At 45.5% G+C, this 25207-nt stretch overlaps 1 protein-coding gene across 1 annotated transcript in view; it reads right to left on the bottom strand.

The window, feature by feature from the left end:
- LOC115075860 (H(+)/Cl(-) exchange transporter 7-like) overlaps nucleotides 1-25207 on the bottom strand; it is a 170053-nt gene that overhangs the window by 92712 nt on the left and 52134 nt on the right. Inside the window, exons 14-15 of the mRNA XM_029576722.1 lie at nucleotides 2389-2449; nucleotides 1500-1638 (exon numbers count right to left, since the gene is read on the bottom strand). Coding sequence (XP_029432582.1) covers nucleotides 1500-1638; nucleotides 2389-2449 — 200 coding nt within the window. The remainder of the gene's footprint in view (nucleotides 1-1499; nucleotides 1639-2388; nucleotides 2450-25207) is intronic.

The raw sequence follows: 25207 nt of genomic DNA, 5'->3' as shown, positions 1-25207 counted from the left end.
CAGGAGGTGCCGGGAAGGGCTTGTGCTTCCGGTAGGGTTTGAGTCAGGTGGGCAGCAGGGTTGGTTGTGCCTGGATAAAGGTGTGCAGCCCTTTGAAAAATTCCACCCAGGAGAAGGTTCCTGGATCCATGTTGATCCCAGGAAGGGTTGTAATGGTAGCCCTGGAGGAATTTTCCTGTGGGGGTGCAGAGTTGGAAATACTTAGGTCTGGGATGCCATCATCAGTGATTCTGGATCCCTCTCCTGGCTGTAGAGGGTCTTGATTTGGTTTTCCCTGGTTCTGTTCGCACTGTTGGCACAGGAGGGATTCCAATCCAGGCTGCACGGCTCGTAAGTGGCAGGCTGGGCAAAGGAAGGGTCCCTTGGCATTCTTGGATGGCGGTGCCATTGTTTGTGCGCATGTAGGGCTTAGAAACTCGCCTGTGCGTGGAGTTATGCGCGCGGATGCGCTTAGTTGTGAGCATCGGATGTGCAGAAGTTATGTGCACGATGTGCACACAAGTTGTGTGTGCAGGCAACGGAGTTTGTTCGAGCAGCATAGTTATGCACATAGTTGTGTGCGCCGCTGTACGCACAACCCAGATGTACGCGCCGCTGTGCGCTCACACCACAGATGAGCGCTTAAGTTAGTCGCTTCGGGCCTCCGGCCTGCCCCGCGCATACTGCCGGTCGAGGGGGGAAAATGGCGCTGATGACCCCGAAGGCAAGATGGCGCCCCCCCCTCAGAAGGTCTCCATGTGTGGACCCTTGTACCGAATCGATGCCTGCCCAAGGAGGGCTGCTCAACCCGATTTTAAAGACGGTATGGCTGTTCGAGCCTTGGAGACCAGAGAATTAGAAGTAAAGGTTCTACCTTACTTGGTCTCGGTGCTTACCGGTCACGTGCCGGGCGGTCTCCAGCTGCGGGGGGAGAGGGAAATACCTTCACCACCTCGCTCAAATCTGTACCTGCTGCCTTTCAGCCACCCTGGGGGCTAAGTCCATGCCGGGATTCGGCCGTCGGATCAAGGCTCACCTCGGAGGGATATCGAATCACCTCAGGAAAGTCTCGATTGGGGGAGGGACCGTTAGGTTTCACCGCAGGAGAAGCGGGGCTCTCTTAAGGTAAATTTTCTTTCTTCTTTCTTGCTGTAAATGTTACACTATTCTTGTTTGGGATAGTGTCCGCATCTGCTATGGAGACAGAGAAATATTGAAGAGCTAAGCACGCTGCACGGGTATATGTAGAGTGACGTCAGCTTTGAAATCTGACCCAGTCTCTCATCTGCTATCAGGAGAGCACAACACCCATTGGTCCTGAGTCCATCTGGCTACACGCTAGGGAATAATAATATGCTATTCAGATGTAGTCTGTAGTAGACATTTACTAAATCTGTGTCTGGGAGTGGATATTCATAGGAACTCTGGCTACCTGTTTACAACAGCTATTTGATGGCGAGTTAGTTCCTGTTCTTATTTCACGTGTGTGTTCACTGGCATTCCGTTATCTCTGTTCTTACCTGCAGAGGATACTCAATGGAGTTTTCTTGCAGAGGTTGGCAGTCATTGGAATAATAAATCATCACAAAGGCTATGGTTGCAGTGACTGCAGCCATCAGCATGGCTTCTATAACTTGTAGGTAACGGCGATGAATGTACCTGGCAAACCAAAAGTAGGAAATAAAACTTTTGCTGAACTTCTGAAGGAATGCCATTTCTTTAATACAATAGAAAAGAGTCATACAATTAAGTAGCAAGATCTGCTAAGAGATGTTACAAAAAGGCATGGAATTGAATTATCTACATCTCCATCCATTAGTACTGCCGATGTTCCAGTGCGTTTCTCAATATGTTAGATTACAACATTACTAATTAATGCCTTATAGCAACTTTCTCAATCTCAGCTTGGTGACAGTGAGTGAAAATTCAGGAAGATGCACTTCTGAGAAGTGCTCAGCTTGGGAACACTTTGGCACCCAGGAGCCTATAGTACTGGGGAGGGCTCAGCTGGAGAATAGTGAATGTGGGACCCAAGTGGCTATAACAACAGGGTGTACTCAGATTGCAGTATTGTGGCTACCTTTGCTGTGGGCTCTTAAAACCATTACATAAACATTAGTGTAGAGTGACTGGAAACATTTTTTTTTTTTTTTTTTTTAGAATAAAGTTGTCATTGTTGAAATTGCTGTAATTTAATAATAGCTGAAACATTTTGTTTACATATTTTGTACTGCAAATTGTTCAATTTGTCTATTGTATTGATTCTGACTCAGAATGGATTAATAAAAATAGTTAAAGAAAAAATGAATAAAAGGTTTGTGCAATTCCTAAACCAGGACTTGCAAATATGTTTAATGCACATTTAAAATTCCATACACTGAACATTTATTATTCCTCAGACCATTTTACCTGATTCTGAACATTGTCAACCAGTAGTTTGCTGCATTGAATATTGCACCTAGGATGCCACCTAGAATCAGTAATAAAAAGCAGAAGTATTATTGCCCTGAGATGGCATAATCCTGTGGTTAAGTTAAATAGTGATGTGAGAGCTGTGCTGCCTGTTCAGCCACAGCAGTGCACACTTGCACAATATCTTTCCCTTGAAACTTCTCTGTGCCACTGGCTTCATTACACACAGCACAGAATGACCTCCATATACATAGGGTAGCCATGTCCGGGGGACAAGCTGAGTGGGTGCGAGTTTTACCCCATAGAATGCAGGGGGAGATATAGTTTGGATTCCCTATCAAGTTCCCAGAGGAAAGCAGGACTACACTTCCCTGCATGCAATAGGGTAAAACTCAAATTGGCTCAACTTGTCCTCCTAGTCTTGAAGCCACATGATCACCCTATCCATACAACACCTACTTGGAAATTCCTCTCTACAACTGACCCCATTACACAGAGTACAGAATGACGTGTTTCCACTCTGGGACACAGAACTATTAAGAATACACTCCGTCCGCCATATGAATGTCACATCTCCTTTCACACCTGGCACACATCTGTGACTTAATGGCAGAAAAGACCATATGGCCTATCTAGTCTGTCCACCCACAGCAGCTTTACAATCCCTACTATTCCCTCAAAGATCTTCTGTGTTTATCTTATGCTTTCTTGAATTTGGATATGGTCCTCGTCTCCACCACCTCCACAGGGAAACTGTTCCATGCAACCACTACCTGCTCTGTAAAAAAAAACAAAAAAACCACACTTCCTTGGATTATTTCTGAGTATATTCCCATTCACCCTCATCCCATGACCCTTCGTTCTAAAGCTCTTTACTTTGGAATTATTTAAATCTCTATATCTCCTCTATCCCACCTTTCCTCAAAGGTCTACATGTTTAGATCTTTAAGTCTGTCTCCATGTGCTTCAGAACAAAGACTATCAACCGTTTTAGTAGCCACCCTCTGGATCGACTACATCCTGTTTATATCCTATTGAAGGTGCAGTCTCCAGAACTGAACATAGTATTTCAAATAAGGTCTCACCAGGGACTTATACAAGGGCAATATCACTTCCCTTTTACTGCCTATCCTATCTCTCCCTACGCAGTCCAGCATCCTTTGGCTTTTGCTAGTGTGGACACTAAGATCATCAGATACAATCACCTTTAGAATCTACTCCTCTTTCATGCTCAGAATTTCACTCCCTATACTGTACTGCTCCCTTGGGTTTTTGCAGTCCAAATGCATTATTTTGCATACATTTTAGCTTTAAATTTTAGACCATTCCTCAAGTTTCACTAGATCCCTCATGTTTTCCATATTTTCCTGTCTTCCCTGTTTCAGATTTTGATATCATCTGCAAATAGACAAACCTTTCCCACAATCCTTCTACAATGTCACTCATGAAAATGTTGACAAGAATCACTTCAAGAACCAAGCCATACAGCACACCTCTCCTCTGAGTGAATTCCATTTACTTCTATCCTTTTTTGCCTCCCACTCAACCAATTTCTAACCCAGTTAGTCAATTTAGTGCCCATACCAAGGGTGCACAATTTATTTATAAGCTGAACTGTGTCAAAGGCCTTACTGAAACCCAAGTACACGACATCTAACACTGTACCTTGATCTAACTCTCTGATCAAAGAAATTGCATGGTTCATGAGTACTCTGAATTAATTCCAACAGAACCAATGGCCCACTACAAAATGAACTGCTTACCAGTTGACAATTCATATACCAGGCAGCTTGCAGACTCAAAGCATAGGGATTGGAAAACTAGGTTTAAACTGGTAAAATACTGACATCTGCAGAGACAATAACTATCAATCACAATTTTTTCTCCCCTTGAATGTAATATTTTCAGCTAACCAACCTCCTTCTTTGATTGTTTCTGAAAGGCAGCATAAGTTAATAAACTAAAATTCAACTAAAAACCTAGCACTTTCTCTTACACATACACACAGGTAGGTAAATATCTGTATTCATATCTATCCTGCCACTGAGAAAGACACCAACAGCGATGGAGACATATTAGTGCCTATAGGTCAGGTCAGGGCAGAGGCAAGCCATTAGCGATCTGGTTAGAGGAGATGAAGGGCCAGAGGACAGTCACGCAGGGATGGAAAGCACGACGATTACACAGAACAAGCAGGGCTGCAGAATATGAAAACTGATGGTGAGCACAGGAAAGACTCAGAATAGTTTGTCAAAGACATTGGAATCCCTTGTGCATTATTGGGACTAATTAAAAAAAAAAAAAAAGACTTCTGCAGAAAAAATGGTGATTTTTAAGCAGAAGTGGCCTTTTACAAAATTACCCACCTGATATGTGGGTAAAATTGTGTGTGCATGCCAGACTCACAGGTTAAGTTTACCTGAACTGAGCAGATCTCCATGGAATGGAGTTGGTGGAAGGGCTTTGACTTGCGCACATGCTTTGTAAAAAAAAAAATAAATAAATTAAAAAAAATAAATTGGCCGCATGCACATAAATTTTCAGGAAAATTTGCTGTGCATCAAATACAACAGAGTTGCTTACCTGTAACAAGTGTTCTCCTAGGACAGCAGGATGTTAAGTCTTCACACAAGGGTGACATTATCAGATGGAGCCCAGCACGGAAAACTTCTGCAAAAGTTTCTAGAACTTTGACTGGCACACTGAGCATGCTCAGCATGCCCTAAGCCACGCGTTGTCCCTCTTCAGTCTCTTAACAGAATTATGAAAAAATAAAACAAACAGATGAAACCCAATTCTGCAAGGTGGCGGGTGTGTTCCATGAGGACTAACATCCTACTGTCTTGGGGGGGACACCTGTTACAGGTAAGCAAATCTGCTTTCTCCTTGGACAAGCAGGATGGTAGTTCACGGTACAGGCTGTCCTCGAGGACAAAACGACCAACAGATACCTAACCATGTACCAACAGGCACAACAACAGTGGTGCTGTTGGTAACAGAGGGAGACAGCCTGAACCCGAAAAAAGGGTCCTAGGCAGGAAGAGTTGGGATTAGAGCTGAAAGAGATTCCTGAATATAGACTGGCCGAATCTACTGTTACGTCAGCCATCCCTATCCAGACAATAGTGAGAAGAGAATATGTGGAAGGAACTCCATGTCGCAGCCTTGCAAATCTCCATAGGAACTGCCCTCAAGTGGGCCATCGAAGCCGCCATGGCTCTGACGAAATGGGCCTTGACATGACCCCCAAGCTGCAGTCCCACCTGTGTATAACAGAACAAGATGCAATCTGCTAACCAATTGGACAGTGTCTGCTTACCAACAGCAACTCCCAATCTATTCTTGTCAAAAGAGACGAAGAGTTGTGTGGATTTCCTATGACTTTCTTTCCACTCCAGATAGGCTAAAGCCCTCTTCAATCCAGACTATGCAAGACCAGCTTGCCTTGGGATGAGTGAGGCTTGGGAAAGAAGGTAGGCAGGACAACTGACTGGTTAAGATGGAACTCCATCACCACCTTTGCTAGGAACTTAGGGTGAATCTGGAGAACCACCCAAACATGAAAGAACTTCGTGTATGGAGGGGTGAGTCACCAACACCTGAAGCTGCCACCAAAAAGATGACCTTCCAGGTCACAAAAGCTTAGTGGCTCGAAAGGAGCCTTCATCAGCTAAGCCAACACCACGCTGAGGTCCTCAAGTCACAGGGGGAGGCTTCACGGGAGGTTTCAATTGAATCAGGCCGTGCATGAAGCGACCCACCAAAGGTTGCATGGAGATGGGCAAACCATCCATACAGAGGTGGTAAGCTCCGATCATGCTCAAGTGCACTCTAACAGAGTTGGTTTTCAGACCAGCCTCTGAGAGGTAGAAGAGGTAATCAAACAGGTTGTGAGTGGAGCAAGAAAAGGGATCCAGGCCATGTTGCTCACACCATAACGAAAACTTCTCCACTTTAGCCCATAAGACTTCCTAGTGGAAGGCTTTCTGGAAGCCACCAGGACCTGAGATATATCATCTGAGAGGTCAATGGGCCGCAGATTCAACCTCTTAACATCCAGGCCGTGAGAGACAAGGCCTGGAGGCTTTGATGCCATAGTGTGCCCTGATCCTGTGATGAAATCCAGGGAAGTACCCAGGCTGATTGGTTCCTGAAGGGAACAATCCCACAGGAGTGGGAACCAGACCTGCCTTGGCCAATACAGGGCTATGAGAATCATGGTCCCCCAGTCCTGGTGAAACTTCAAGAGAGTCTTCATCACTAGAGGGATCGGTGGATACACATACAGAAGGGCCCTGTCCCCAGTTGTGGGCAAAGGCGTCCGAGGCTGGGGCACAGTCCACTTGATACAGGGAGCAAAACTGAGCCACCTTGCTGTTGCAGGATGCAAACAGATCCATGTCCAGGGTTCCCCAGAGATGAAAGATCCGATCCACTACCACTTGGTTCAGGGACCACTAGTGGAGCTGGAAAGCTTGACTCAGCTGGTCCGCTATCACTTTGTCCGTTCTGGCCAGGTACAGAGCTCGGCGCACCATCCCCTGGGACAAGGCCCAGGATCAGAACTAAACCGCTTCCTGATACAGGAGGAAAGATCTTGTACCCCCCTGCTTGCTGATATACAACATCGTGTCCTGGCTGTTGGTCTGGATCAGGACTATCTTGCTGGCCAGCCAATCTCTAAAAGCCCAGAGAGTGTACTGATCGCACGGAGCTCCAGGAAGTTGATTTGACATTGTGCATTCTGGATGGACCACAGGCCTTGGGTGCGGAGCCCTTCCACATGGGCTCCCCACCCCAGATGGGACGTATCCATGGTGAGAACCTGTAAAGGGGGAGATTGAAACGACACCCCTCCTTTCAGATAGGAGAGGGTCCCCCACCAGGACAGAATCCCGGAGAGATGGCATAAATTGGATGAGAGCTCAGAGGCTTTGAGTGGCCTGATGCCACTGAGAGCTCAGAATCCACTGGGGCCTGCGCATATGCAAGCGGGCAAAGGGAGTAACATGGATGGTAGTAGCCATGTGCCCTAGCAGCCTCAACATTTGCTTTGCATCCGCTGTACCACCACTGCAAGGGACACCAAGGTCAGCGCCCTGCTGTGAGGTAGAAAGGCCTTCGCCTGAGTCGTGTCCAGCAGGGCCTCGATGAAGGCCGGCTGCGTCGACGGGCTCAGTTGAGACTTCGGGTAGTTCATAATGAACCCCAAACACTCCAGCACCTGGATGGATAAGTGCAGGGAATGTGTCACCCTACCTAAGTAGTGTTTTTGACCACCCAATCATTCAGGTAGGTGAAGACCTGCACTCCCAACCTGCGCAGGTATGCTCCCACCAAGACCAGGCACTTCGTAAAGAGCTGTGGTGAGCTGGCCAGACCAAACGGTAACACCTGGTACTGAAAGTGGCATTTACCCACCACAAACCGAAGATACTTCCTGTGACTTTGGAAGATTTTGATATGGGTATAGGTGTCTTTTAAATCGAAGGGGCATAGCCAGTCCCCTTGCTTTTTTGAAGAGGGGAATCAGGCTGTTCAAGGCCCTCTGATCCAGGATGGGACGAAGACCCCCAGTTTTCTTTTGAATCAGAAAATACTTGGAGTAGAAACCCTGTCCCTATTGCCCTGATGGGACAGGTTCGACCTCCCTGGCTGTTACTAGGGTGGAGAGCTCCGCCAAGAGGATCTCCGGACATGATGATGGCCCCACAAAGGGCTCGGAGGAGAATCTGGCAGAACACTCAACAGATTTAGCCTGTATCCCCAGAGAGAAGGATTAAATGGACAATTTTCTCAGTAAAAGGGAGTGGACAGTGGAGTGCCTCAGGGATCTGTATTGGGACCCTTACTTTTCAATATATTTATAAATGATCTGGAAAGAAATACAACGAGTGAGTTAATCAAATTTGCAGATGACACAAAATTGTTCAGAGTAGTTAAAACACAAGCAGATTGTGATAAATTGCAGGAAGACCTTGTGAGACTGGAAAATTGGGCATCCAAATGGCAGATGAAATTTAATGTGGATAAGTGCAAGGTGATGCATATAGGGAAAAATAACCCATGCTATAATTACACAATGTTGGGTTCCATATTAGGTGCTACAACCCAAGAAAGAGATCTAGGCATCATAGTGGATAACACATTGAAATCGTCGGTTCAGTGTGCTGCGGCAGTCAAAAAAGCAAACAGAATGTTGGGAATTATTAGAAAGGGAATGGTGAATAAAACAGAAAATTTCATAATGCCTCTGTATTGCTCCATGGTGAGACCGCACCTTGAATACTGTGTACAATTCTGGTCGCCGCATCTCAAAAAAGATATAATTGCGATGGAGATGGTACAGAGAAGGGCTACCAAAATGATAAGGGGAATGGAACAACTCCCCTATGAGGAAAGACTAAAGAGGTTAGGACTTTTCAGCTTGGAGAAGAGACGACTGAGGGGGGATATGATAGAGATTTATTTATTTATTTAACACTTTTTTATACCGACCTTCATAGTAAATAAACCATATCGGATCGGTTTACATAAAACAAGGGTATAACAGAAGCAATAAATAAAAGTAATTAACAAGAAAAGAGAATAAGATAAAGTTACATTTAACAAGGAGTAAAAAACTTGGGAAGCTTAAGAGCTGGAAGGAAGTTAAAGGCCAAAAAATAATTAAAGAAGCATAGTCCAAAAGGAATTTGGATTAATGCAAAAGATGCTTTATTCAGTAAGTGCCAGAGTTCTTCGTTTGAATGGATGTAGGACTTTAATCTTCTACGTCCAAGTGAGGAAAAAGAAGACTAAGGGTTGTCTGGAGGATCATCGAAGGCTTGGTGGAATAGCCACGTCTTAAGTTTTTTTCTGAACGTAGTGAGACAGGGTTCTAGTCGGAGGCTTGAAGGAATGTTGTTCCAAATAGAAGGACCTGCTATTGAAAAAGCTCGGTCTTTGGTCGAGGAAAGGCGTGAGGCTTTAGTTGGGGGGTAATTCAAAGTACCTTTATGATTATCTCTAATTGGCCTATTGGAGGAATGAAGTTTGAAGGGTATTTCAAGGCTGAGATGGAGTTGGTGATGGATGGATTTATGTATTAGGGTAATTGCTTTGTAAAGGATTCTGAAATTTACCGGTAGCCAATGTAGGTTTCTGAGGATGGGTGAGATGTGATTTCCGCGGCTGGTGTTGGTCAGTAATCTCGCTGCAGCATTTTGAATCATCTGAAGCGGTTTAATGGTCGATTTGGGTAGGCCAAGGAGGAGGGCACTGCAATAGTCAATCTTGGAGAATAACAACGCCTGGAGTACTGTTCTGAAATCTTTGAAAAAAAGAAGTGGCTTGAGTCGTTTCAGAACCTGGAGTCTGTAAAAACAGTCTTTGGATGTAGTATTAACCATTTTCTTAAGGTTTAGTCTATTATCGAGAATTACTCCTAGATCTCTCACCTGCTTATGAGTGATGAATGTGTTGTGAGGGAATCGTATGGGAATATTTTCTTCATTTGCTGAGATGAGGAGGAGCTCCGTCTTTGAAGAGTTAAAGACCAGATTTAATCTATTGAGGAGGTTAGTGATAGATATAAGGCAGTTATTCCAGTGGGAAAGTGCTTTTGAAATAGATTCTGTAATAGGAATAAGAATCTGTACATCGTCTGCATACAGATAATGAATTAAATTAAGGTCAGATAGCAATTGGCAAAGGGGTAGGAGGTAAATATTAAAAAGGGTTGGGGAAAGGGAAGATCCTTGTGGAACTCCTAAATTGGATTTTGTTAATGGCGATTCTTTGTTGTTGATTTTAACTTTAAAGGATCTATTGTAGAGGAAAGATTTGAACCAACTATGGGCAGATCCTGAGATACCAATGTCTGTTAGGCGATCCAGAAGAATGGAGTGGTTGACGGTGTCAAACGCCGCGGAGATGTCTAACAGGATTAATAAAAAGGAGTAGCCTTTGTCAAGACCCATTATAATATGATCTGTAAGTGAGATAAGGAGGGTTTCCGTGCTGCGTGCTTTGCGGAAGCCATATTGTGAGGGGTGTAGGATATTTTGATCTTCCAGGTATTCTGAAAGCTGGGTGTTTACCAGCTTTTCTGTTATTTTGGCTAAAAATGGCAAATTAGAGATGGGTCTGAAATTGGTAGGTACATTAGGGTCTAGATTGTGTTTCTTGAGAAGGGGTTTGAGTGACGCAGTTTTTAGGCTGTCAGGGTAACTTCCTTGGGTTAAAAAGCAATTTATGATACTTGTTAAAGGTTTTGCAATCGTATTTGGAATGAGAAGCAGGAGATTTGAAGGAATATTATCTGCAGGATGGCTAGATGGTTTTTGTCTTTTTAGAAGGGATTCAATCTCTTTAACAGAAATTGATTCGAAGCTTTCAAGTTTGGCTCCCTTGCTTGATTGAGGATTCTTGTCTGAGGTAAGAGGTAGAGTATTTGGTGGAAGAAGGGCGAGCGTATTCAGGATCTTTTGTTGAAAGAATAAAGCAAGTTCATTAGCCTTAGATAGAGCTTGTTCGTCTGGGATGGGTGGAGGAGTTGATTTTGTGATTTGAGTGACGTATGCAAATAGGGCTTGGGCATCGTATTGAAAATGATGAATTTTGTTGGCGTAGAATTCTCTTTTTGTTAGTAGAATAGAGGTCCTATAATGATGTAGAAAGCCTTTGTATTTAGACAAGGTAGTTGAGTTGGGTGTTTTTCGCCAAATATTTTCTCTGTGGCGTAGCTCCTGTTTCATCTGTTTTAGTTTAGGGGTAAACCAGGGTTGATTACCTTTTTTTGTAGGATTGATTGTTTTAGAGACTGTTGGACACCATTTGTTAGCAACTGTTTCAGTGATCTTGTGCCAGGAAGTTAGGGCTGAGTCAGGATTCGAAAGGTCTAGATTCGTGAGTTCCTTAGACAGCTGATCACTAAGTATTTCCGATGGGCAAGGTTTTCTGAATTGAATAGTAGAAAGGAGATGAGAAGTGTGAGTCTGTTTATTTATGGAAAAGGAGGATTCTATCAAGAAATGGTCTGACCAGGGGATTGGTGTGCAAGATGGAACTGAAGTGCAGGAGAAATTAGAATTGATGAAAATTAAGTCCGGAGTGTGTCCTGCTTTATGCGTAGGGCTATTAATGATCTGCGTGAATCCCATAGCACTGAGGGAGGTGAGGAGCGCTTCGCAGTTTGAGGAGCGAGGTATAACATCAGTGTGTAGATTGAAGTCGCCTAAGATCATAGATGGGAGGTCTAAATTGATATGTTTCACTATGGATTCTATGAGAGATGAAGGGTCCGTTTCTAAAACTCCGGGAGGAGCGTAGACTAGAAGAATTTGTAGTTGTTTTGATTTGACTAGTCCCAATTCTAATTTGGAGTCAGACTTGATGGTATGAGTGGATAGTTTGAGTTCTTTTTTGGTGGCTAAGAGAAGGCCACCTCCTCTTTTTTTGTGTCTGTGGAAGGTGAAGATGTCATATCTATGAATAGGAAGTTGATTGATTAGAGCAATGTCCGTATTTTTTAGCCAGGTTTCTGTAATTGCACAGATATCTGGATTTGTATCCTGGAGGTAGTCGTTGAGGATGTGTGTGTTTTTTAGTTAAGGATTGAGCGTTGAAGAGGGTTACTGAAAGAAGTGTGAGGCCTAGTAGTTGGTTCAAAGGTGAGGTCATGATTGGAATAATTCTTTTTTGTATGTTGTGGGTGGAGATAATTATGGAGTTTCTCCTTCGATATTGAATGATTGGGATATTATAGGTAAGCATGAGGTTAGTTGGATAGACTGGAGGTAGAGAATGCTGTAAGTTAGAGAACAGCCGGATGAATGCAAGTTGAAAGCAGTTAGAAGAAAAGCTGGGTGAATGCAGATACACCTTTTTCTTTTGTAGGATCAATTAATAAGTTTCTCTGTAGGATCTGCTGATAACTCAGGCTATTCCACAGACTCTCTGGTAACGCTGGTGTGATTAGCGCAGGAGTAGAGTAAGGAACTTCGGCGGAGCTATCTAGATGTGGATTGATAGGTTCTATAGCGGTAGAATAGAGATTGAGGGTTAATGTGGCTGTGTTGTGATGTTTGAGATCTGAGGCTTCGTACAGTTGTTGGAGATACTGTTGTGCTGATGGCGTTGAAATAGATAGCCGGCTGGGGAGGAACCGAAGACCCTAGCCATCTCTTCTCCAAGCTGAACAGTCCTAACCTCTTCAGCCTTTCCTTCTCATCATTTTGGTCGCCCTTCTCTGTACCTTCTCCATCGCAACTATATCTTTTTTGAGATGCGGCAACCAGAACTGCATACAGTACCCAAGGTGTGGTCTCACCATGGAGTGATTAAAAAGGTATTATGACATTCTCCATTTTATTCACCATTCCTTTCCTAATAATTCCTAACACTGTTTGCTTTTTTGACTGCCACCACACACTGAGCTGAGGATATCAATGTATTATCTACTATGATGCCCAGATCCCTTTCCTGGGTGATAACTCCTAATATGGAACCTAACATCATGAAACTACAGTGTGGGTTACTTTTCCCCATGTGCCTCACTTTGCACTTATGCAGGTCCAGATCATTTCTAAATATATTAAAAAGCACCAATCCAAGTAAAGGATCCCTGAAGCACTCCACTATTTATTTTTCTCCACTGACTTTTGAAAATTACCTTCCATTTCTAAACAAGGAAAGGTTTATTTTTATTTATTGTGGCCTCAATATTCAAAGCAATTTGTTTAGGTAAGGTAACCAGATAAGATGTATATGACTAACTTACATGGGATATTCAGTAGCATGGCTATGCTGCCCTATGGCAGGTCTAACTGATCCAATTAACTTAACCATATAAGTATAAATATCGATACTTAGCCAGCTGTAGACCTGTTCTATGGTAAGTTAATTGGATCAGTTAGACTTAACTAGATAAGCATGTTCGTCTGTTTGTCTATATTACATCATGGTTTTGTGTGTGTAATGCTGTTACCCATCCACAACTTTTGAAGGGCGTGGTCTAGAAATAATTTTAAATAAATAAAGTATAAATATCGCTATTTAGCCAGCTAAGTTGGTTAGATAAGTAGTGCCCCTCCCCAGATCCACCCATTGCCTGCCCACATCTTATCCGAATAGCTACTTAGCCAGATGAGTAACGGCCGCAGATCATAGCAAGAATTTTAGCAGCCGTCACTTAGCCAGATAAGTCTGACTTATCTGGCTAAGTAGCGTTTGAATATCAGGCTCCCTATATTGGGCTATGCAATATTTCTGCACTTATTGTGGTTGTAATTTAGTTGCTGAGTGCAGTTTGGCTCTGGTGTTGGTTTGGATTCATATATTATATACATACATATATATGCACACACACAGACAATGGAGAAATTACTTACCTGATAATTTTGTTTTCCTTAGTGTAGACAAATGGACTCACGACCAGTGGGTTATGTGCTCCTCTGCTAGCAGATGGGAGATATGTTCATCCGGAGATGGCAGGGAGATGGCTTGGTTCAAATGAAACTCGGAGACCACTTTTGGTAGGAAGGAGGAGACGGTGCGAGCTGAGCATATTGCCACCAGGAATACCGTCTTCAATGTTAAGAGGCATAGTGAAAGACCGAGCGTTGGTCTGAAGGAAGCCCCTGCTAGGAAATCTAATAATAGATTGAAATTCCATAGGGGCACCGGCCACTTTAGGAGTGATTGGAGTTCTTTAACCCCTTTCAGGAAGCGGGACAAATCCAGATGAGTTGATAGTCTGACGTCCACTTCGGCTCTGAAGCTTGACAGTGTGGCTACTTGGACCTTGAGAGAGTTGAGTGACAACCCTTTCCTTCATACCGTCCTGTAGGAAGTCCAGAACCATGGGGATCTTGGCCGTCCGCGGGAGTATCCCACGGTCCTCGCACCAGGCTTCGCATATTCTCCAGAGCCGTATGTATGACAGGGATGTGAAGAACTTGCGTGCGCGGAGTAGGGTGTCAATCACGGCCTTTGAGTAACCGCGCTTCTTCAGGCGAGTCCACTCAAGGGCCAGACCATAAGAGAGAATCAAGACGGATCTTCGTGAAGAATTGGGCCCTGCTGGAGAAGGACCCTGTGTGGAGGTAGACATAGAGGGCTCCCTGCAAGGAGTCTTGGCATGTCTATGTACCATGGGCGTCTTGGCCAATCCGGGGTCACTAGTAGAACTAGTCCCCTGTGATGTTCTATCTTGCGGATGACCTTGCCCAGTAGCGGCCATGGTGGGAAGGTGTACAGTAAGTTTTCCTCTGGCCAAGTCTGTACGAGAGCGTCTATCCTTTGAGAGTGTAGTTCTCGTCTGTGGCTGAAGAATCTGGGGACTTGAGCACTGAGATATGTGGCCAGTAGATCCATGGCTGGGAGGCCCCAGCGATGTACTATCAATTGGAAGGCTGTGGTCGACAGCGTCTCATTCCCCTGGGTCCAGGCTCTCTCTACTGAGGAAATCTGCTGAGACATTGTCTTTTCCTGCGATGTGGGAGGCTGATATCCCTTGTAGGTTTATCTCCACCCATGCCATGAGAGGGTCTATCTCCAGAGACACCTGCTGGCTACTGGTTCCTACCTGGCAGTTGATGTAAGCCATCATTGTAGTGTTGTCCGACATCGCTTGAATCGCTTTGTCTCGGAATCTGTGGCTGAATCGCAGGCACGCTAGTCTGACTGCTCAAGCTTCCAGGCGGTTTATGTTCCATTCCACCTCTTCCTTGTTCCATTGTCCCTGGGCCGTCAGCTCTTGACAGTGGGCTCCCCACCCTTGCAGGCTCGCATCCGTAGTGAGCAAGATCCAGTTCGGTGGGGACAGGCTTACTCCTCTGGTGGCCTGTAGCCACCACTGAAGCTGAGAACGTACCACTGCTTGGAGGCGAATTGAGTAGTCCTGGGACAGTGGGTTCCATCGTGACAGTAAAGAGCGCTGGAGTGGTCGTATGTGGGCCTTTGCCCATGGGATGACCTCCAGGGTTGATGCCATGAGGCTGAGGACTTGAAGACAGTCCCATACCTTGGGGCGTGCATTGGTCATCAATTGTAGTAATTGTTCCATCAGTTTCCTTCTCCTTGGGTGAGGAAGACTTTGCTCTGTTTGGTGTTGAAACGGGCCCCCAGGTATTCTAGGGTTTGAGAGTGCTGCAGACTGCTCTTGCCCATGTTCATGACCCAACCGAGATTCTGCAGTAGGCTCTTGACTCTGCTGGGAATGGAACAACTCCCCTATGAGGAACAACTCCCCTATGAGGAAAGACTAAAGAGATTAGGACTTTTCAGCTTGGAGAAGAGACGACTGAGGGGGGATATGATAGAGGTGTTTAAAGTCATGAGAGGTCTAGAACGGGTAGATGTGAATCGGTTATTTACTCTTTCGGATAGTAGAAGGACTAGGGGACACTCCATGAAGTTAGCATGGGGCACATTTAAAACTAATCGGAGAAAGTTCTTTTTTACTCAACGCACAATTAAACTCTGGAATTTGTTGCCAGAGAATGTGGTTCGTGCAGGTAGTATAGCTGTGTTTAAAAAAGGATTGGATAAGTTCTTGGAGGAGAAGTCCATTACCTGCTATTAGGTTCACTTAGAGAATAGCCACTGCCATTAGCAATGGTTACATGGAATAGACTTAGTTTTTGGGTACTTGCCAGGTTCTTATGGCCTGGATTGGCCACTGTTGGAAACAGGATGCTGGGCTTGATGGACCCTTGGTCTGACCCAGTATGGCATTTTCTTATGTTCTTATGTTCTTATGTTCTGGTCACCTGTCGGCTCTCTTTGCCCTGATCAGCCAGTAGTCCAGGTAAGGGTGTACCAAGATCCCTTCCTTCCTCAGTGTTGCCGCCACGACCATCATCATTTTGGAGAATGTTCTTGGGGTGGTTGCTAGGCCGAAAGGTAGCGCTCAGAACTGGTAATGGAGACCCAGTATCGCAAAGTGTAGAAAACACTGGTGATCTTGATGGACTGGAATGTGAAGGTAGCCTTCAGAGAGGTCCAGGGAGGTCAGAAACTCTCCTGATTGTACTGCCATTATGACTGAGCAAAGAGTCTCCAAGTGGAAGTGTAGTATCTGCAGATGATGGTTGACATTCTTGAGATCCAAGATGGGTCAGAATGATCTTCCTTCTTGGGAACGATAAAACAGATGGAAAAGCGCCCAGTATTTTGTTGGGGCATGAGAATCGGAGCTATTGCCTTCAGACTCAGTAGTCTTGACAGGGTGGCTTCTACTGCCAGTATCTTGGTGTGGAAGTGGCAGGGTGACATCATAAATTTGTCTCGAGGGATGCTGCAGAACTCCAGAGAGTAACCTTCTCGAATGATGTTTAGTACCCATTTGTCCGACGTGATCTCGACCCATCTTTGGTAGAAGAGGGCAAGTCGACCTCTTCCTGTGGATGGGTCGGCCCATTCTCATTGTGGAGCGTGGCTGGAGCCTGCCCCCGGGCCTGCTCCTCTCTTGGTCTGTCGGTTCCGAAAGGGCGAGGTGCCTGGAACTGCGAGTTCCTGTAGGGTCTAAAGCGTTGCGAGCCTCTGCCCTTGATTCTTCTTGGAGAGGGACGCTGAGATCTTTTATTCCTATCTTCCGGTAGCCGAAGCACTGAGGATTCTCCCCACTTGCTGGCTAACTTCTCCAATTCGCTTCCAAACAAAAATCCTTTAAAGGGCATTCTTGTGAAATTCGCTTTAGATGTCGCGTCAGCAGACCAATTTTGTAGCCATAGTTGTTTTTCTGGCTGCCACTACAGAGGCTACGCGCCTCTGGCTGAGGTACACACCAGGTCTGAGCTTGCGTCCTTCAGGAAGGCTGCTGCAGGTTCCATTGTCTCACTGGTATACGTTCCAGTGCACAGCAGGAAGCAATCTGTAGTATCATTGTTGTTGCATCGAAGGCCTGCTTATGGATGGATTCCAGTCATCTATCCTGATTAACCTTCAATGCAGCCCATCCCTCAATGGGAACAGTTGTTCGCTTTGAGACTGCACAGACCATGGCGTCCACTTTCGGAAAACGCAGAGGGTATAAGGCTTTCAAGGCCCAACTCCCTTTGAAGCTGGCCTCCAGGGCATCCCACTCCAGGTCAATCAGTTCCTGGATGGCTTCCATCATTGGGAAGTAGCATGAGGCTTTACGAAGGGACACCAGGATGGAGTTCTTCTTTGGCTCCGCCATCGGGTCAGTTCCTGGAATACCCAGAATCTTCAGAGTCTGGGACACAAGGGCTGGTAATTCAACCTTGTGGAAGAAGCAAAGCAAGGTTCGGTATGGTTCCAGGCCTGGAGGAATTTCTCCTTCCTCCAGGGAGTTGCCATCGTCATCTGAGATGTCTAAGTCCCTGTCAGGGAGATTCTTGGTTAGGTGAGGTATGTCTCGAGGCATCTGAGCCGGGCCGGGAGGATCTTGTGCTTCCGGCAGGGGTTAAGCCCGGGACGCAGCTGGGGCTGATTGCGCCTGAACGAAGGCTTGCAAGCCCTTGGAAAAATTCTAACCAGGAGAAGGTCCCTGGGTCTATGTTAATCCGAGGGGGGTTCGGCGTAGGAGCCCCTGAGGTGCCCTCTTGTGGAGAAGCCATCTCAGAGATGCATAGATCCAGGGAACTATTGTCTGTAGTAGTTCCGGATCCATCCCCAGACAGTGAGGGACCAGGCTGGTTCCTCCTGGGCTTCCTCGCAGTGCTGGCACAGGCAGGACTCCAGTTCAGGCTGCACGGCTTTTATGTGGCAGGCTGTGCAAAGAGAGTGCCTTCTGGCCTTCTTGGGTGCTGGTGCCATTGCTTCTAGCTTCAATGCATGCGTGTAGTTGTAAACGCAGCTATACGTGTAATTATGCGCGCGGGGTGCGCTCAGTTGTGCATGCGGTTATGTGTGCCGCTATGTGCGCTTCTGTATTGGACGCGCAAAGTTAGGCACATCGGCCGTCTGGCCTGCCCTGCGCGTACCGCCGGTCGAGAAGGGAAGATGGCGCCGGCGCCCCTCACGCGTAAGATGGCGCTCCCGAGGGTCTCCACGTGGACGCCTGCACCGGATCGGGGCCTAGCCCAATCAGGGCTGCTCAACCCAATCGGTGCTCCCTTTTACCTCGCCGGAAAGGAAATCGAAACGGTACGGCAATCTGAGCCTCGGAGACCGGAGACCTGAATTTAAAGTTTTCTGCTTACCTGGTCTCGGCGCTTACCGATTGAGTGCAGGGACGGTCTCCAGTTGCAGGGGGAGAGGGCTTTACCTTCACTGCCGCACTCTGTTGTGCACCCGCTGCCTTTCAGCCACTCTGGAGGCTAAGTCCACGCAGGAGTTACCAGCTACCGGACCAAGGCACACCTCTGAGAGATATTGGGAATCACCTCAGGAATTCTCAACTGGGGGAGGGACCCTTGGGTTTCACCGCAGGAGAGCAGGGCTCGATCTTCTTTAAGGTAATTTTATTTTTCTTTCTTCTTTGCTGTAATTGTTAACACTATTCCAGTTTGTGAGATAGTGTCCGCATCTGCTAGGAGACGGAGAGATACTAAAGAGCTGAGGTTACTGCAGGAGTATATCTAGAGTGACGTCAGCTTTGAATTTTTTTTTTTTTTAAATATAATCAAGAACTAATACTTGCTTGATCCTGACAAAGAAAAGTACAAGATCCCCGCAGGGAAAAGAAGGAAAGAAAAAGAAGGGGAACCGCAGGTTCAGCTGCCTGCATGTGCTGGAGACAGACGAATACTGAAGGGATGCAGGGTAGGCTCTGTCCTGATATAAATTACCCTTTCAGTTTTGGTCTGTCTCCATCTGATGGACAGGAGGCTCAACTCACGGTCTGGACTGACCCGGGTACGTACAGGGAACTGAGGTTACTGCAGGGGTACATCTAGAGTGACGTCAGCTTTGAAATCTGACTCAGTCTCCCATCTGCTAGCAGAACAGCACATAATCCACTGGTCCTGAGTCCATCTGGCTACATGCTAGGAAAATATCTATCATGTCAATAAGAAAATCAGTGGGTTTATTTCCTTCTATCCAATACCATGTGTCCTGGAATGTGAGTAGAGATATATTGCTTCCAAGTACAGAAGTTTCTTTTTTCCTATTCTGGGGTTTATTTAACAAACCCAATTATTCAACCAGGTAAATAAGTCAATTAACTCATAGAGTACATGAAGCTCTTTCTCCCAATGCAGACAGCTTGAAACTGCTCTCGGAATAAAATGTTGTTTTTTTTGTTAAATTTACATATCCAATTGTTTTGTTAGTTTTTTTTTTTTAACATGCACTTTCATTCACTGATAGGCAGGCTGACTACAGTGTAGAAACATTGCCATATGTAATCAGGAGTCTGTCCTCCTATCACATTGTGAACCTGATAACTCTTCTTCTGTTGTTTTTCTACCTGTCCTGCTGCCTTTCAACCCAGGACCAAGTAGAGCCTCCCTGCTTTAGGGAAGAGACTAAGAAGGGAAGTGTGAAGCATTCCAATGGTAATCACACCTCCAGGCAAGAGAGCCTGATAACCCACACCTGCAAGCAAAAGCTTAGAAGAACTACAGCCATATACACGCCACACAATAGCTGAGAGGAATGCTAACTTCTCATCGCCATACAAGAGGTGACAGTAACCTTAGCTCTGAGCATTTTACAAATATGCACAAGCTGGGTCACTTTTTGCAAATTCCTTAATAACCCCTAAAAGCAGCAATTTGGACAGAAGGAGCTAAATATGGGAAGCTGGTAATGCCTACACTGTTGTGTGGCAGTGTGCGAGGGAAACGTGTACTGCTGCTGCTCATACTGAACCTGTTCTGTGGTGGGGCAGGGTCTGTGTGTGAGGGAAGCTTGCACTGCTGCTGCCTACGCAGTACATGTTCTGTGGCTGGGCAGGATGTTCGGGGCCACTCTTCCATTAGGAAGCCTTAGGCTCTGCCCCCATGACTATTGACAATGCCCTGAATTTCAGGCAGCAAAGAACAGCCCTCTGCTTCCTGCTCCTGCCCCTCCCTTACCAGGCAGTGTGCAGGGAACAGGAGAGAAGAGGTGCAAGGCTAGAGTGAACAGAACAAGGAAGAGAGACTCCCCTCTCCCTTCCCGTCCTGCAGGGCACAGGAGGGGGGAAGAGGTGGCCAGAACATATCAATGTATTATCTACTACGATGCCCAGATCCTCTGCCTCAGTGATAACTCCTAATATGGAACCTAACATCTGCTCCCTAATTCAGTCCTCACCTCCTGTTTCCTCTTCCCTTATGCTCTGCAGTGGAGACAAGGTGAGGCTGGAGTGGACAAGCGTTCTGTTTTTGTCTGCATATTTCTAATTTGTGGTTTCTTATTCTGTTTTTGTGGTTTCCTTTATTGTGAGCGTGACCAACATAAGGTACTTTGCTAATATGTAATTTCTGTATACTCCAATTTGTACTGTTTTCCCAACAGAAGTATTACTACTAATTAGATCTGGATGTTTTGCCCGCCTTTCCAAATAATTCTTACAGCAGCTCGCCACATTTTTAGAATTCACATAGAATAAGTCCTTAAGAGTTGATGTATTTAAATTTGTAAACCGCTTTGATTTTTAACTAGAAAGGCGGTATAACAAGAAATAAAAATAATAATAATAATTTAAGTGGGTACCTGAGGCACCAGGAGATAAAGCAACTTGCTCGAAGTCATAAGGGGTGTGTCAGTGAGGGAAGTGGCTTTGCCTTGGTTTTCAGCCCATTGTTCTAATCAGTATGGCCACTCCTTTTCCCTGCTGGGAAGAACAGTAATATTTGCAGTGTTGCTGTTTAAGTTCTGAGAGTTAGTGCTGTTTTGGAAAGGCAGGCTGCTATATAAGGTTCTGAGTGACTTTTTTGAAGGGCTTTGTGTTATTTCACAAACTGCCTGGAAATGAAGGAAGTGTGTGTTGCTGAGGTGAGAAAAGAATTTGAAAATTATTTTTAAGGTGAGCAAAATAAGAGGAAATATCTAGTTCAGCCCAATCAGTCATTTCAGAAGTTATCTTCACTAATGCAGTACAGATTTCTTTATAAACTTTATGTATTTTTTTTATATCTAACCCCCAAAAAAATCACAGATAACACATTCATCAAACACTGACAGGATTTCTGAAACATCTGTCTTAAATGCACATACACACATACATATAAATGAAACAAAGTTTAATATTTAAAAGCTTTGTGGCATTCTATTATTGTACTGATTGATATTATGTCTGTGCATATTATAAAGAGTTTTAAAAAATTGGTGGAAAAATAAATTTAACAGAAAATCATAGCTTAAAGGAGGAGCAAACAATGGAGAAATTACTTACCTGATAATTTTATTTTCCTTAGTGTAGACAGATGGTCACAGGAACTATGGGTTATGCTCCCCTGCCAGCAGATGGAGATAGAGCAAGCTGATGTCACGATATATATAACCCTGCAGGGACCCCAGCCTGCCAATATTCTCTTCAAAAGCAACTGTGGACAGACTAGCAAACAACTTGATTAAAAACAGATAACCAGAACTGTACTCAATCAACTATAAACACTGACCTCACATAAGATTCTAGGTAGCCCAAGCTAGGGACTGGATGAACACTAACCAGTACTCCCTTGGGACCCAGGGCCCTACATAAGGACTATTGACACACTCATGCGGCAGCCGAGGGCGGGAAGCTGAGTCCATCAGTCTATACTAAGGAAAACGAAATGATCAGATAAGTAATTTCTCCATTTCCTAGAGTGTAGACAAATGGACTCAGGACTAGTAGGATTTAGCAAAGCTACTATTCAACAGGATGGGAGGCTGCCTGCAGTCCATTCAACACCGCACGTGCAAAAGCTGCATTCTCCTGGATCTGCATGTCCAGACGATAAAACCTGGAAAAAGTATCTAAGGAGGATCACGTCGCAGCTCGGCAGATATTGACGGAGACAACAGACTAACCTCCACCCATGACAATGCATGAGCTCTAGTGGAATGGGCCCTAACCTGAGTATGCAATGGCTTTCCAGCATCACATATGCGGTTGTGGCCACCTCCTTAATCCAATGAGCTATGGGAACTCTTGAAGCCAGAGTGCCCTGCTTACTCCTGCCATGGAGAACAAACAGGCAATCCATCTTTCGGAAAGGCTCAGAGACCTTCAGATACCACACGACAAGATACTTAACATCCAAGGAGCGCAAAAGGCGAAACTCCTCTGCATCCCTGACCTTATCCAGTGATGGCAAGGAGATGGAATGATTCAAATGAAAGTCCGAAACTATCTTGGGCAAGAAGGATGGAACACTATGCAGCTGTAATAACCCCGGAGACACCTGAAGAAACAGCTCCCAGCAAGGCAAGGCTTGCAGCTCAAAACTCCGATGTGCAGAACATATAGCCACCAGAAACACAGACTTCAAAGTTAACAACCATAAGGAAACGCTATGCAGGGTCGGAATGTAGGGCCCACCAAAAAGTTCAGCACGAAATTAAGACTCCACAATGGAACCGGTAACCTCAAGGGAGGCCTAAGGTGCTTCACTCCCTTCAAAAAACGGGCCACATCAGAATGAGACGACAAGAAAACACCATTCACCAGGCCTCTGAAACAGGCAAGAGCCACAACCTGCACCTTCAAGGAATTAGGGGCCAAGCCTTTATTCAATCCATCGTGCAAAAAATCCAGAATGAGAGAGATCTTAACTAAACGAGGAGGAACACCCTGTTCCTCACAGCAGGTCTCAAAAATTCTCCTAACCTGCACATAAGCTAAGGAAGTGGAGAACTTGTGAGCATGGAGTAAAGTAGCAATCCTCTCAAAGGCCAAACCATAAGACAGAATCGAGTCGGACCTTCGTGAAGAACCGGTCCCTGCTGAAGCAGATCCATGTGCGGCGGAAGACAAAGGGGGCCTCTAGCAGGAGTGTTCGCAAACCTGCATACAACAGATTCCTGGGCCAGTACGCGCCACTAGGAGTACTAGCCCACTGTGGTCTTCAATCTTGTTAATTATCCTGCCCAGCAAGGGCCACGGAGGAAAGGCATAAAGCAATCTGTCTTCCGGCCAGACCTGTACGAGATCGTCTATTCCCAGGAACCATGGATCTCTCCTGCGACTGCAGAAGTGAGGAGCCTTCAAATTTTGAGAAGTCACCAGCAGGTCTAGGAATGGAAGGCCCCAGCGATCCACAAGCAGCTGAAATGCCTCAGCTGACAACACCCATTCTCCTGGGTCCAGACTCTCCCTGCTGAGATAGTCCGCTTTTACATTGTCTTTTCCTGCAACGTGAGAGGCCGAGATCATCTGCAGATGACCTTTTGCCCATTTCATCAGCTGGTCTATTTCCTGCAACACCTGCTGGTTCTTGGTTCCTCCTTGACGATTGATATAGGCCACCATCGTGTTGTCCAACATCATGCGAACTGCTCGATTTCACAGCCTGTGGCTGAACTGCAAGCATGCCAGCTGTACCGCCAGGGCCTCCAGGCAATTGATGTTCCAGCAGGACTCCGGCATTCCAGCACCCCTGGGCCATTAACTCCAGACAGTGAGACCCCCAACCGTGGAGACTCGCATCTGTCGTAAGTACCAACCAGGCTGGAGAGAAGAAGGGAACCCCCTCTCTCAGATGATCCTCCTGCAACTACGACTGGAGGTAGGAGCAGATTTCCATTGGGAAGTGGAGCTGAACTGCATAATCCTAAGACTGCGGGTTCCAACGAAATAGAGTGTACTGAAAAGGCGGCAAATGCTCCCTTGCCCATGGCACCACTTCCAGGGTAACTGCCATCAAGCAGAATACTTGTAGGTAGGACCACACCATCAGGTATATGGTGATCAGCAACTGACACACTTGAGACATCAATCTCTGGATCCAAACTTCCGGTAGGAAAACGCTGTCCTGTCCCGTGTCGAACCGGACCCCCCCAGATACTCCAACTGGGATGGTTGAAGATTGCTCTTGGTCAGGTTCACCACCCAACCAAGCTCCTGCAATAAGGAGATCACCTTGTGTGTCACCAGGTGGCTCTCTTCCTGAGACTTGGCTCAAATCAGCCAGTAATCCAAATACAGGTGCACCAGGATACCTTCTTTTTGCAAGGCTGCCGCTACCCACCACCGTAATCTTGGAAAATATTCTGGGAGCGGTAGCTAGACCAAAAGGCAGCGCCAGTAACTAACAATGGCGCCCCAACACTGCAAAGCATAGACAGTGTTAGTGTTTCAAATGGATGGGAATATGAAGGTAAACCTCTGACAGATCCAAGGAAGTCAGAAATTCCCCCGACTTTACTGCTATTATTACAGAACGTAAGGTTCCCATTTGAAAATGAGTCACCTTCAAAGCCGTTCCTCCCTCAATGGGGATAGTCATATGCTTTTTATCTTTTTATCTTTCCTCTAACTCTAATCCCAGTTAGAATGACCCCCGTTTTATTGTAACTTTTTCTTCCATGCACTTGTTTTACTTTTTAATGTATACTCTTATGTTATTAGTTATTTACGTTATAATATATTTCTCACCCCTTGTTTTATGTAAACCGACATGATACGAACTCCGTGAATGCCGGTATAGAAAAATACTAAATAAATAAATATGCTTAGATACGGCACATACCAGAGCATCCACTTTGGGAAAACACAAACACTCTCTCACAGCTGGATCCAGGGGGTACAGGCCTTCCAATGTCTGACCACCTTTAAAATTTGCTTCTGGGGCATCCTGTTCCAAATCAATCAATTCCTGGATGACATCCATCACCAGAAAAATACATGAGACTTTATGTAAGGAAACCAAAATGGGATTCTTCCTTGGCGCTGATATAGTATCCAAACCAGGAACACCCATCTGAGAAGGGCATCTGAGAAATCAGGGCC

This window comes from Rhinatrema bivittatum, chromosome 14 (genome assembly GCF_901001135.1).
Source record: "Rhinatrema bivittatum chromosome 14, aRhiBiv1.1, whole genome shotgun sequence".
In the NCBI taxonomy this organism is placed as follows: Eukaryota; Metazoa; Chordata; class Amphibia; order Gymnophiona; family Rhinatrematidae; genus Rhinatrema; species Rhinatrema bivittatum.
This window is presented reverse-complemented; position numbering and strand designations above follow the sequence as displayed.